The sequence below is a fragment of the Vulpes vulpes genome, chromosome 15, assembly GCF_048418805.1.
Source record: "Vulpes vulpes isolate BD-2025 chromosome 15, VulVul3, whole genome shotgun sequence".
NCBI classification, from domain to species: Eukaryota; Metazoa; Chordata; class Mammalia; order Carnivora; family Canidae; genus Vulpes; species Vulpes vulpes.
In genome coordinates, this window is record NC_132794.1 from 12016900 (window position 1) to 12032032 (window position 15133).

Consider the following 15133-nt stretch of genomic DNA (forward strand, 5'->3'; position numbering starts at 1 on the left):
CCACTAATCAAACATCCCTTTAAGAACTTTATTTTTTTGGAAAAAGAAGAACGTAAAACTACTACAGTGGGTAACTGCTGATGATTTAAATGCTAAAACATTTAAAAACAGTTTCCAAACTTGAGATTGCTGCCAACCTCTGGCGTTCTTAGGAGCTGTTTAGACACAGAATATGTACTCTTTTTTTTTTTTTTTTTTAAGATTTTACATATTTATTTGTGAGAAAGACAGCGTGAGTAGGGGGTGCAGAGGGAAAGGGACAGGCATGCTCCCCCTGAGCAGGGGTTCGATTCCAGGACCCCAAGATAATGACCTGAGCCGAAAGCAGAGGTTTTAACCACCTGGCCTCTCAGGTGCCTGAGAAAAGGTACTCTTTATCACTGTTTTCACTGACTTTATTTTGAGAAGAACCAGATTATGTGTCTGATCTTAAATCTTAGTGATATAGTAGACTCTAAGGGTTTACAGATTTCTAAGTGGCTTTATTGCCTGGTAGTTGAGGGCCCAATTAAGAATAGTGAGTATTAAAGACCTTTATGCTTTCAGAGAGAAAGGTAAAAAATTGAAGAAGACCATTGACTTGAAATCAAATACTACATAGTATATTTTAGAATATGACTTGTTTTTATTTCTTAAAATTCAACTTTTATCATGACCCTTATTAAAATGTGTGATCTGTTTTTTATTCTTCAGGTGTACCTAAAAGCACTTTTATTAAGAATGAGGAGAACTTTAGATGATGATGTGTTCATGCCCTTGTATCCCAAAAAGTAAGTAACACCTCAAAACATTAAAGATGATAATATTCTCCATTGTCTTCCAGAGAAGACTTCTTAAATTCTCGAAAAACTAAAGGTAGCTTGAATATATAACTTTATGTATTGAGTGTAAACCTGTAGCCCAAAGAGACCTAAGTCGGTGGGGAAATTGTTCCCTTAAGCAGGATAAAGCAAATAAAATTTTTGTTCCCCTTTGTATCTCACCACTATTTCCATTATCTTTTAAAACTTACCTTCTGGAATATAGTTATTTGAAAATTTGAAAAATTACTTAACTCTTTTGTTTATCTATTTTAAAACTTGTAGAAATCTTTTCCAGGAATCACATGGCACTTAATATATAAAATGTTTGCTCATGTTTTTTTTTCTTAGTGTCTTGGAAAATAAAAATTCTGGGCCTTATTTGTTTTTTCAACGACAGTTTTGGTCTTCAGTTAAGGTATGTGTCTGTAGGCTATCTAAAAGACTTCAGATTTTGTTTGACTCATATATTTTGGAAGGTATTTTGCTATTTGATTAAGCAGATCTATAGGCTTAGGTTGATGTCTGTAAAGAAACTCCATTTTACAAAGTAATTTTATTCCAAAAGTTTACTCAGGTTTGGTATTTCCACACAAGAAAATGTTTTCTGAGTTCCAAGCAAAGTCCAAGCTAGCCAAGTTAGCCATTTTAATGTATAAGTTACTTTATATATATGTATATACAGCCAGAGTTAATATATCAACTTGCTAAATCATAATTAATTTATTCATCAAGTGTAGAGTATCAGTTGCTTTTCTAAGGTGGGGAATATAGCACTAAATATAATAGAAGTGGAGTCTTTGTAGAGTTTATAATCAGCACAGTTGACAGCAGACAAGTATTATTAGCATCTCAGGTGTGATGAATCCTGAAAGGAGAAATTCAGGGTGATGTGGGAGCATAAAACCAGGAAAAGAAAAAAAAAACAAGGGTACAGAGACCTTCACTGGTGAGTCACAGAAGATCCCCGACTACCCTGAGTAAGTGATATTTAGATTATTAGACTAAAAGAATAAGTTAGGAGCTGACACTGAGGTGAGGGAAGGCAGGATATTAAAGTCCAAGATGCCTGGTGTAAGGGAAATGTGTGTTCACTACCCAAATCAGGATGGGAACACTTTTACCATCTCCCCAAATTCCCCAGTCTCTTTTGTAGTGGAGACCTCCCCTGTACCATGGCCACCCATTTTTCTTGTCCTATGGTTTTCTTTGTAAGGGTGCCCTAGGAATAGTATTATTTACGGGATACTTTTGAGTCTGGCTTCACTCACTTAGCATAATGCATTTAAGACTTATCAGTGTTGTCAGTAGTTCATGTCTTTTTATTGCTAAGTAGTCTTCCTTTGAAGGTGGATATGCCACAAGTTGCTATATTTTTTTTTTAATCCATTCCCCAATTGAGGAATATTGAATTGTTTCCAGTTTAGAGCGATTATGAATAAAGCTGCTGTAAACATTTGTATACAGGCCTTTTCTGGATATGTAAGTTTACATTTCACTTGGGTGAAGAATACGTATGCAAAGCTGGTTTTCAAATCAACAATATATAATGTTCCCCAATTATCCTTCGTTTTTACCACGTAATGCACACGCACGGTATTGTCAGTTTTGGAGTGGTGGGTTTTTTTAAGTCATTCTACTATGTGTGTAGTGTTGTCCTGTTAGTCTTAATTTGTATTTCTCTAATGACTGATGATGTTGAGCATGTTTTCATGTGTTTATTTGCTATGTTCTCTTGTGAAGTATCTGTTCAAATCTTTTGCTTTTTTTTTTCTTTTTTTTTTTAAGATTTTACTTACTTGAAAGAGCTGGGGGAAAGGCAGAGGGAGAGGGAAAAGCAGACTTGCCACTGAGCAGGGACCTCAATGTGGAGCTCAATCCCAGGACCCTGGGATCATGACCTGAGCCAAAGGCAGATGCTTAATGAGCTGAGCCACGCAGGCACCCATATTTTTGCATTTTTAAAAATTGTCTTACTGAGATTTGAGTTCATATTCTAGGTATAAATTCCTTACCAGATATATAGTTTGCAGTTTTTCTTTGCTACTGTGTGGCTTATCTTCATGCTCTAACAGTCTTTCAAAGTGCAGAAGTTCCTCATTTTGATGGAGTCTGGTTTATCACTTTTTCCTATTAAGGGTTGTGTTTTGGGTGTCATATCTAAGAAATCTTTGCCTAACGCAAGACCACAAAGTTTTTCTCCTGTCATTTCATCTAGATAGTTCATAGTTTCAGGCTTTACATTTAAGTCTGTAATCCATTTTGAGTTAATTTTTTTAGCAGATGTGGGGCCTGGATTGAACTTCGTTCCAGAAATGTTTATTGAAAAGGCTTTTTTTTATTATTAAGTTTTACAATTTTTATTTTAGTTCTAGTATAGTTAATATATGGCATTATATTAGTTTCAGGTACACAATATAGTGGTCAATCATTCTATACATTTCTCAGTATTCATGATGTGTCCACTCCTTAATCCCCATCACCTGTTTCACTCCTCACCTCCCCATCCCCAGCCTCCCTTCTCGTGAGTATCAGTTCTCTTTAGTTGAGTCTGTTTCTTGGTTTGTCTTTCTCTGTGCTTGTTCGTTTTGTTTCTTAACATATAAGTGAGATCATAGGGCATTTCTTTCTCTTACTGATTTATTTCACTTAGCATTATACTCTCTAGCTCCATATTGCAAATGGCAAGATTTCATTCTGGATGATGGCTGAATATTCTGTTTGTGTGTGTGTGTGTTTGTGTGTGTATACGGTATATATACCACATCATTTTTATCTACTATCAATTGATGAACACTTGGGCTGCTTCCATAATTTGGCTATTATAAATAATGCTGACAATTCAAAATGTCTTTATTTAATTGTTTGTGTACCTTTGTTGAAAATTAATATTGGTCATGGAAGGGTTTTTAGCAGGGAAGTGACATGCACAAATTGCCGTTTTTAAGATTACTTTGGCTGTTGTGAGGATAATGGATCACAGCAGGTAAGGATAGCAATAATGAAAATTTATTATGGATGTACTATGTGCCAAGCACTGTGCCATACCCTTTATTGTTGAATCTTCACAGTAGCCTAAGAACTAGACCCTATTATATTCTCATACTACTCCTGGAGCAGTTAGGCAACAGAATAACCTGCCCAAAGTCATTCTTTTGTTCAGTGTAGAAATGGGAGGCTAAGTGAGGCCAGTCTGACTGATGAGCAGCTCCTCTCAGTCGGTTTCTGTGAAATAATGCCTAATGCCCTAAGTCCTCCATGGAAAATAATGAATTCTCTTTCCCTGTGTCTAGAATGGTACTTGCTATGTACCATCTTTGGGAAAATTAAATAAGAAATAACTCAGATCATTTTCTGTGGGTTTTAGTTCTCTCACAGAACCCTGCTTAAGGACTACTCTAGAGCTTATGCTCATAATTGCTTAAGGGACGGTGGGGTGAAAGACAGAAAGACACGATGGCAGCTTGGATTGGGGGGTGGCAACAGGAACTGAGAGAAATGGACACAGTGGATGGAAATGGGGTCAGACAGCTTCAGGGAAAGGTGAAGAATAACATCCAGGCATCCGGTGTACTGAGTTGGTTGGATAATGTTAACGTTTACTAATAATGTTAATGTTTACTGAGCTGGGAAATACTGAGAAACTTTTATGGTGGGTTGGGCCGGGCACTCCCATTTTGTAATAATGGCTTCTGTTTTGCATGTATTGAGCTTTAGTAGCTTGAGTTCAGGTTCGTGAGATTGAGTAAACATGCAGTGTTGTAGTCAGAGAATTTCCATCTTTTTGAGGATGGTTGTAGGACTCACTTAACTGTGATTTTTAATGAAGGACATTTATCTAAGAATCAGCACTTCCCTGGTAGTACTTTCTATGATGATGGAAGATACTCTGTTTTTGGCCTGGCATATGTAGTAGTCATGTAGCTATTTATGTCTCAGTTAGTTAGTTTTAACTAATTAAAGCTTAAAATTCAAATCTTTAGTCATTTGAGGCAGTATTTGGACCCTTTAAAACTATTAATACTTCAGCAAGACATAGTCCACTGTATTTCTTTCACAAGGTGTTTTACTCTGTAACTATTTTCTTTGACTTAACAGTACCTCTAGATAGTTTTTCTTCTCATAAAAAAAATTTACCAGACTTGTAGAAAGAGAGATCTGATGTGTGTTTGCCAGAAGTGGGAGTCCAGGATGGAAGTGAGTAGGGGGGTTCTGGTGAAAGGGATCCAAAAGTACAGACTTCCAGTTACAGATGAAAAATCTGTAAAATTTCCAGTTACATTCTGTGAATGTAATGTATAACGTGGTGGCTAGGTGATAATAACGTGATATATATTTAAAGCTGAGAGAGTAGATCTTAAAAGTTCTCGTCATAAGGGAAAAAATTCAGAGTTAGGTGAAGGATGCTAACTTACTGTGGTGATCATTTCACAGTATATACTTAGATCAAATCATTATGTTGTACACCTTATACAGTGTTATGTGTCAATGATCTCAGTCTGAGGGGAAATAATTTTTTTTCTCGTTCTAGCTATTAGGGAATTTTCTTCAGTGGTATGGCATTTTCTCCAATAAAACTCTTCAGGAATTGTCAATAGATGGTTTATTAAACAGATACATTCTCATGGCTTTTCAGAATTCTGAATATGGAGATGACAGCATCAAAAAAGCCCAAAATGTGAGTTAAGTGATACATATTGTGGTTTGTAAAGCATGTAAATTACAATGAATTAAGTTTCCTTTATTTGAGGAGAGATTTTAGACTTTGTGAAAACCCCTTTGATTATTGACCTTGGTGAAATGTTGACAATCAGTTTGCCTCCCAGGTAGCTCTGAACCCCCTTAGAATTTTTCACATAAAAATGTATATTGTAATATTTGTATCTATCCTTTTATCCATCTATTATATCATTATTTTGGTAGGTGTTAAAGTTGTTAATTTCAGAATAATAAATTTTTTACAATTGGATGCATACTATTTTGAGTGTTATTATAGCAATAGTCTCTCATTGAAGAAATAATTTTGTTTAATTTTATTTTTTTATGATTTTATTTATTTATTCATGAGGGACACATAGAGTCCGAGGGAAAGGGAGGCAGACTCCGCAAGGGGAGCCCAGTGTGGGACTCGATCCCAGGAGTCCAGGACCACACCCTCAGCTGAAGGCTGATGCTCAACTGCTGAGCCACCCAGGTGTCCCTGTTTAATTTTATTTTGTTTTCTATTTTATGGGAGTTAGACAGTTTCATGTTTTTTATATTTTAAGATTTTATTCTCAAAACAATCTACATCCAATGTGGGGCTTGAACTTACCATCCATATTAGATCAAGAGTCATATGCCCTATAGCACCCCTAATTTCCCTTTTTTGAAAATATTTTTTGAAATAACTATAAAATTAAAATTTGCAAGTACGATAGAAAATTTTTTCCCTCAACCATGCCAGAGTAAGTTTCTAACATGATACTCCCCTGCCTCAAATACTTTTATGTTTGTTTCCTATAAACATGGGTGTTCTTATACATAATTACAATCTATCAATATCATTTATCTATTACTGTCACCTAAGCTTTGAGATCTTTTAAGTTTTGTCAGTTATGTCGATAATATCACATCCTTGGCAAAATACTTCCCAGATCATTCTTGGCATTTAATTATCATGTCTTCTTAGGCTCCTTTAATCTGGAAGAGTTCTTGGCTTTCCTTGACCTTTACAAAACCTTGACACTTTTGAAGGTGAAGGGCTAGTTATTTTGCAGAATGTCCCTCAACTTGGGTTGTTTTTTTTTTTTTTTTTTTTTTTTTAATCTTTTCATGACTGGGTTCAGATTCTGCATCTTTGGCAGGAACTGTCCCAGATTTCATTTGAGTCCCTGCCAGTTGACTTCTGTGACCTTGTAACATGTCCTCTCATTTTGGGGGAGCACTTTCTTGTTTTCTGGCCCGTGATGTTCCAGGCTCATCTTCTACTTGCTTGGCCCCAGCTCTGGAATCAGTCATTTTCCCAAGCATCCCTGGGTCCTTTGGTCCTCTGCTCACTTAAATGAATCCTCCTGGTACATTGCTCTCCCCCATGTGGAAACTAGTCTCCCCTTACTAGGGTTTTGTACTGACACCATGCCCAGGTCACCTCCTGCCCTAAGCCACCCCCCTGCTGCACTATTCTCTTGACCCCACTCTGGGCTAGCTTGGACACCTACTCTCAGAATTGGTCAGGATGTGGAGGGGCTACACATGTTTATGCTGTGATATTTATGCTGCACATGTTTTTATATCAAAAGCCACTGATAAAAATGGCAATTCAGTTCATTTTGGGCTTCCTGGAAGACAGGAAAATGAAGCAATTGGTTAACAGTTTTATGTTCCTAATTTCCTTAAATATTGAAGGTCATTTATCTTTTGTTTTGAGTACCTGTTGTTGAAGTTAAAAGTACAGATAATATTCAGGTATATTTGTATAGTTAATGTGGAAAGTCAGGTTGAAAAGAATGTCTCTTCAAAGGTATTGGCGATACATATATAGTTCAATAGCAGGTCTTCTAGTTACATACATTTTACCCCCTGTCTAGGCTCAGCTTTTAGACATTTTATTTTAACTATTTTATTTTACATCTTTCTTCTTCATAGGTAATCAATTGTTTCCCAAAGCAATGGTTCATGAACCTGAAAGGAGAAAGAACTATTTCTCAGTTAGAAAACTTCTGTCGATACCTTGTACATTTAGCAGATACAATCTACAGAAACAGTATCGGATGTTCTGATGTGGAAAAAAGAAATGCAAGGTAATTTTTTGGTAATTGTTTAATGAAATGGTGGGCTAGAGTCTTTATTTTTTGTCACCTTTAGTATTATTAAAATGTCTTAGAGTCGTGTTTATATTTTACCTTAAATTGTGCATTGATTTGGTATTAGAAAACCCACCAAAAATACACATCCTTTTTCATTTTTTCAGTTTTACCTAATCTTTTTTTTATATATATATATGTTATTTATGAAGGTATTAAGAAGGACTTCTGGTAAGCACCAGTTCTAAGGAGAATGAATGAATCATGGTTTTCTCTTGTCTCCTTTGAAGAATTGGGGAGACTTCAGGCTCTTAGAATGTCATGGATCTTAATCTCTGGAAGTTCATTATAGAGATAAAAACACTCAAAAAGCTGGTCACAAAAACTTAAGTGTATTAAAGGTTAGCCAATTTCAGGACATTTGTTCTCCGTGTGGAGTTCTCTTGTATCAACCTCATATAGGCTTAAGGTTCATGATTTTTGGGGAGCAGCTTGTACACAGTTTTTACCAAGAGTTGCAAGGAAGGAATGAACCATTATCCTTTTTTGCTTATGTTGTCTTGGATATTCATGTAATTTGGGATTAAATCTCTAGCATAAAAAGTAAGTAATAATATTAAGAAGTACAATTTGAAAGAATTTTCTAAGTTTTATTTCATATAGTCTTCTGTCAGAGTTTTCATATTCAGAATATACACCATTAGTCATATCCCTGTAACAAAATGTTTTCTTTTCCCTCGTTTCCCTTCCATGGAGAAGAATTCTATTTTCTTTAACAAATTTGCTGTCTTACAATAAAGTTAAAAACCAAGTAGATAGTAAAGATTTTAGTGGTAAAATTCTTTGGCAAGTGATTTTGATTTATATTTTAATTTCATCTTTAGGTCATTTTGTTATTGGTTGATATTTATTGGCACTAGTATTTCTCCTCAGTGTTTCTTACTAGATCAGTCCTAATCGTTTTTTAAATTTTGATTTGTTTATATACAACTGTTTTTGTTAGGAAGTTAAATGCCAACAAATGGTATTTACTTTTCTACAGAAAAGAACTTCAGGGCAGCCGGCATATTATACTCAATGGTATAGTGCCGCCTTCAGCCCAGGGCGTGATCCTGGAGACCCGGGATCGAGTACCATGTCAGGCTCCCTGCATGGAGTCTGCTTCTCCCTCTGCCTGTGTCTCTGCCTCTCTCTCTTTCTCTCTGTGTCTCTCATTAATAAATAAATAAAATTCTTAACAAAAAAAGAAAAGAAAAGAACTTCACCCATTACAAGCATTTGCTGTGAGCAGAGCCCATAAGATAGGTTCCATGTGGGTTACAAAGTTTTACAAATATAATCCTTCCCTAAAAGATGCTTGCTACAATTTTGCAGATAAATCTAATAATGTCACATTGTATGCTGTTTCTCACACATGGTTCAAACTTCATTGTTCAAATGGTCATTCTTCAAGTGGCTCCTGGATTATCATCATCACCTGGGAGATTTGTTAGAAATGCAAATCTCAGGCCCTACTCCAGACCTACTGATTTTGAATTCTGGGGGTGGGGCCTAGTGATCTATGTATCAGCAGTCCTCTAAGTAATTTTGATGTATGCTAAAATTTGAGGACTACTGGGAATGGCTGCTAGCTGGGGTCATAGAGGAAGCCAGTTTATGCTCTTAGCAAATTTTGAAGAATGGAGATTATGCGAGGTTGGGGATGTATACACACAAATACATTTATGTTCCAGATAATTTCAGAAAATTACCTGGGAACTCTGGTTTGGGAGAATGGGAAGCAGGTCTCTGAAGTAGTTTGGCAATAGATTGCTTTCTCTCCTATCTAGATATCCGTGAAAGTCATTGATCTGAATGAAATTTTGGGGTGGTTTTGTTTTTGAAAGTGGATCCTTGGTCTCCGGGCTAGTCATTTAAACATATACCAGTTTTGTTTTACATGGACAAATTTATTTATTTTTTTGCATGCTGTAGCTTGCTTATCTCTGTCTTCTTTAAAAATGTACGCTTGAAAAAATTGATTGCAAACCTCAAACATGGTCATAAAATCAGTAACTTAAGATGTTGTTACATTTTTTCTTTTCTAGGGAAAACATAAAACAGATAGTAAAACTCCTTGCAAGTGTTCGTGCTTTGGATCATGCCATGTCTGTTGCAAGTGACCATAATGTGAAAGAATTTAAGTCTTTGATTGAAGGAAAATAGATTTGTGAGACTAAAAAGCCTGTTTGCTTTAATACCATTCCCAGTGTATAAATTTTGTATATATGTAAAGTTTCTTAACTGTAAAATACTGATTCTTGTTTTAATACAAAGAACATTATTAATATTCAATACTGTGTCCTTAAATGCAATTTCTTTGGAATGAAAGGAATTCACGTTATTTCTAGGAAGCCTATTAATGTTTTCCTTACTGCCTGTCATACTTTGTTTACAGACGTATTTTTTATGGTCCTTCAAATTAACCCTCTCAGTTAATTGTTCTGTAAACGATGTGTGCAGTGTAAATTGTGTAATTATGCATATATATATTTATACCACCATGGAGTTACTTTCACACTGGAAATTTGTGGTGTTTTTCTACAGAGTAAGCCTTTTAACAGCAGAAAATTATTCAGTAGCAAATTGTCTTAGGGAAATTACTACACTGTTGCAACAAAAGGGCTGGCAAATGACTAAGTGTTCATCACCTTTTGGTTAGCAGTTGCTATCACTGTAGCTTTGCTGCCTTAAAATTGAGAGTTGAGTGTGGACTTAGTCATTGGGTGAATGGAAACTTTCTTCCTTGAATCAGCATTACAGTCAAATGTGGGTTTAATATGAACTCTGAATAATATATGCAACATAGGTTTTTGAGAAGAACGTAAAAGTGTAACTTTTAGAAATAATAGCCCTACAAACCTAATGCATGGTTTTGGGCTGACTGTCCTGTCTCATTCATGATTTTACCCCCTGACCAGCTTACAAAAATACATGCATTTGAATTTTAGTAGTCTGTCATTTTATTTAAAATCCCACATATGTGAGTTATATATGCAATAAAGAATACGCCTTGCTGATTAGGTACACCCAGGCAATTTAATATCCTTGGTCTTCTATAATGTTTATACCACATTGTAAATATTCAGAGAACTTGTTTTAAAGTTTATGCTTTCTGATTCTGTGATTTTCAAAAGAGGAACTTTTTGGAAATTAAGGACTATTGTTTGATAATTATATATGTAATTAAGCTTTAGCCAAGCATTAAATTAATTTTTAAATAGATCCTTTGTTGTATTTTGCTGGTGACTAATTTTAGAGCATTTCAAATAACATTTATAACAGTGTCATGCACTCTTAAGTGCTCTGTCAGTTTTTTGTTTTGTTTTTTTTCAGATTTTATTTATTTATTCATGAAAGATACAGAGGGAGCGAGGGGCAGAGACACAGGCAGAGGGAGAAGCAGGCTCCATGCAGGGAGCCCAACATGAGATTCTATCCCGGGTCTCCAGGATCACGCCTTGGGCTGAAGGCAGGTGCGAAACCGGTGAGCCACCCAGGCTGCCCTGCTCTGTCAGTTTTATCTTTATTGTAGGAACACTACGTATCCCTACATATTCATTCTGTTTCACAACCATGGCCTAGTGAACAGGATTAAAATGAGAACCTCAGTGGAATAACACATATACACATGGATAGTTACAACATGCAGATCATTTGTGCCTTAAGTTTGTGTTTCCAACCCCATTAGACTAGTGACTTTTCCTGTATCTACTTTGAAGGACTCTTGGAGTAAGCTTGGAGACTTTTTTATCCTGTGCAATCCCTCAGGCTGTTTTGGTTTCAGGGTTGGGTTTGCATACCACATAGGGATCTTGATGTGAAGTGAATTGAGTGTAGTGCATAAAACAAGAGTTCTCCTGTCTCAGCCGGAAAAGGTTTTGTTCCTGAAAGAGCTTAAGTACATCCTTATGAAGGGAATTGGCAAAAGATAAATAGAGGGTGACATTTTAATAAAGCTAAAGGTTTGCTGCTTCAATTTTTCCTTTTGGTTCAGTCTTCTGAATTAACTCCAAGATAGGTGAGAAAGGTTTTTGAAAAGGAAAGTTATTTTATTGAAACAATATAAACCAGTCATAAAGACTTATGGCTATGTTTTACCATGTGACGGTGGTGCCCCACCCTTACCCCTGTGGATGCTCTGGTGTATTGTAGGCACCTGCAGGTCTGCCTGAGGGCCTTCCTTTGGCCTGTGCAGTACACTGGAGTGCCCACCAGATAATGTCCCAGGGAACAGCCCTCAGCCAAAGAAGGGAACAGGAAAAGAAATACTCAGTAGTCCGGGTCCTCTGGGGAAGCAGTCGCTGAGGTAACATTAGATAATGCAGGAGATTTTTGATAGGGAAAAGAGAAGGAGCTGGACGAGACCAGGAGAGCCTGAGAATTGAGAGTTCATGAGGCAGGCAGGACATCTGAAGCAGAAAGGGGGAGGAATGAAGTCTCAGATGCAACAGTTAAGGTCTCAGCAGGGCTAACAGGAACTCCTCAACCCAGAGTCACAGTTCTCTGAGGGACTTCATGTCTCTAGGAGCTGGCCTGCCTTTGTCTCCCCACTACACTCAGTCATTGGTACCCAGGGTCTCTTTGTGGGAGACTGGGAAGTCAAGATTTCAGGTCTACCATACCAACCACACACACCAGTTTCTTATTTATTTGAGAGCGAGTCAGAGTGAGCACAAGCAGAAGGAGCAGCAGGCTCCCTGCTGAGCAGGACTCAATCCAAGGACCCTGGGATCATGACCTGAGCTGAAGGAAGATGCTGCACCGGCAGCCACCCAAGTGCCTCATCACACCAGTTCCTAATCTCTCCAGTATATTCGTCATCGTCTCCCAGAGGGCTTCAGTTGGCTTGAATCAGTTGCCGGCAGTGATGATAATCTCATTACTCAGAATTGGCCCCAAATTGTACAGCCTCACCGTGAACCCCTTCCTCAGAGTATCCTAAAATGTAAAATTGCCTAATACCTTTAAAGCTAGATTTATTGAGGTATAAGTTATAAACAGTAAAGTTTGCCCTCTTAAACTTATGTGCGTTACTGGTCAGTGAGTTCTGACAAGTGCCTCATTTTGTTTTAAAAGCTAATTTCCCTCAAGACCGTGAAATCCTAAAAATGGTCAGAGGTTGTAGAGCTGCAAAGTGCAATGTGTAAGGTGCTACACTGTAGTGATTCTGTATGGTTACAAGAACTCATCTTTAATGTGATAGCCATAAAAGGGACTCGCCATCACCAATTATAACAACATTTTGGTCTGTTGTTTCAGGTAAATTAAAACACTAGTAGAACTTATACATGTAGTAAGAACAATGTAAGATGTCTGAATGTTTGGGAGGCCTGATGCTTTGATATGGCTCTCATTGTCCAAAATGTTTTGGAGACTGTCCTTCACAATGGAAATTATGGATAATGGGTTCACAGTTGCTGGGAGAGGCTTCAGACTTAACTGGCAAAGGCAGACAGGCTAAAAGTTTATGGAATTGGTTTTGATGTACAATGTTGACTGGCCTCTGGCCTGCTTCTGGACCTCCAGGCCTCAGTAACTTATGCTGGCTTAACCCTAGCCCTGCAGCCCTAAGTCTCGCAGGGGTTTGGATGTTAACAATCCTCCAGCTCAATGAGAATGCCTAGCACATTTCTTGGAAGATATACTGTGGTCCTTAGTTTAGGGCCTTTTACTTAAAAAGATCTTCAGAGGGACACCTGGGTGGCTCAGTGGTTTAGCGCCTGCCTTCGGCCCAGAGCGTGATCCTGGAGTTCCGGGATCAAGTCCCACGTCGGGTTCCCTGCATGGAGCCTACTTCTCCCTCTGCCTATGTCTGTCTCTCTCTCTGTCTCTCATGAATAAATAAATAAAATCTTAAAAAAAAAAAAAAAAGATTTTCAGGAAACTAATATCCTGAGCTTGATGATTCAAAACACAGGGTAAAGGGTGAAAGATTTGTCAAATTCTTAGCCACATTAAGCTACTCTACAAAAGGCACTTTGCCCATAAAAGCTTACCTTTTGTAGCCATAGGTGTTGAAATTCCAGAGACACCTGCTGCTCAAGGACCAAGAGCTAGGTTGACATGAACACCCTCCAGCTCTCATCTCAATGAGGCTGAGCCCTCCCTTTGCTCTGGTCCTGTTTCCATAACAGTCCTTGTGTATCATTAAAACAAACCCCTTCATTCACTCCGTGAGTTGGTGTGTTATTCCAAATGAAAACTTTTGGCACACACAAGTTTCCTGTTCATCACAGGGGTAACGTCCTTATCTATGGTATGTGTGAGCAATTTTTCAGTCTTTGAAAAGTTTTTGATTTTATTTTCACAATGATTCTGTTCTCAAGCTTAGTATGTATCCTACTTACAGCGTTTCCATTTTCCATTTTAAAATCTTTGCTGATTGCTACAAACTTACTCTAAGCACATGGTTAATGCTATTTGGAAGCTACTGTTGTGCTGCCTCTCAGGGAGCTGTCCCTTTCTATATACTAATAGCTCTGCAGAATCTGATACAGCTCTAGTCTATGTAACCTGAACAAGAGCCTGTTAGAGATAACTGGATCAGGCTGTTAATATTCCCCAAGTTTGCCAAACGTTTTCTAGTATTTTTGATAAAGCTCAGGCTATAAGGAAAAGTAGACCCTACTACTAATTTGTATTTTAGACATCTGTCAAAATTTGTGATCTAGTAACCTGGTATATAGTTTTTAAAAATCTCTTGGGAATAATGTTATTTCTAAATTAACCCTAGCTGCAGTGTACTGGGGACAGACTATTAGATTGAGCCGTTTATAGTTCCCTATAGGAGTATTTTAGACTTAATAGAAATGATGAGTGCATATATTAACTTGATACAGAGAATTGACCATAGGAGAAATAATTTGGTAAAAAATCAACATTTAAAACTCAAGAGTAAAAAAATAAAAAAAAATAAAACTCAAGAGTGTTTGCTGTCAATTTGTTGATGCTATTGAAGCTCGTACCTGAGTCATCTATCTGGGACTGTTTTTGGTCTTCTCAGTTTCACTCCTGATGGGAAGTCATAAAAGACTTGCATTGATTGTCTGGGGCTATTGTAACAAATTATCACAAACTGGGTAATTTTAAACAATAGAAATTCTCTCACAGTTCTGGAATCCAGAAATTTACAATCAAGGTGGTGGCAAGGCCATGCTCCTCCAAAGGCTCTAGGGAAGAATCCTATCTGCTCTCTCTGGTGGCTTCTAGGGGTGGCTACAGACATTCCTTGGCTAGTGGCCACATTGCTCCAGTCTCTTCTGTCTTCACATTGTGTCTGTGAGTCTAATTTCTCTCTGCTACCCTTTAAGGACAGCTGTGATTACATTTAGGGCCTACCCAGATAATGCAAAATAATCTCAGATCACATTAGCAAAGGCTTTGTTTTCCCTACAAATTAACATTCACATGTTCCAGGGATTAGGACATGATACTTTTTCAGGCTACCACAGGCCTCATTGCTCATTTTCAAGGGAAAAGAAAGTGTCAGCACATCTCTGTGGGTCC

The 15133-nt window shown here is 37.3% G+C and overlaps 1 protein-coding gene across 1 annotated transcript in view; it reads left to right on the forward strand.

Moving 5' to 3' along the window:
- PAXBP1 (PAX3 and PAX7 binding protein 1) overlaps window positions 1-10849 on the forward strand; it is a 33833-nt gene extending 22984 nt beyond the window's left edge. The window contains exons 14-18 of the mRNA XM_025985189.2: window positions 694-770; window positions 1152-1218; window positions 5332-5478; window positions 7428-7582; window positions 9673-10849. Coding sequence (XP_025840974.2) covers window positions 694-770; window positions 1152-1218; window positions 5332-5478; window positions 7428-7582; window positions 9673-9790 — 564 coding nt within the window. The 3' untranslated portion in view covers window positions 9791-10849. The remainder of the gene's footprint in view (window positions 1-693; window positions 771-1151; window positions 1219-5331; window positions 5479-7427; window positions 7583-9672) is intronic.
- Window positions 10850-15133: the final 4284 nt, after the last annotated feature.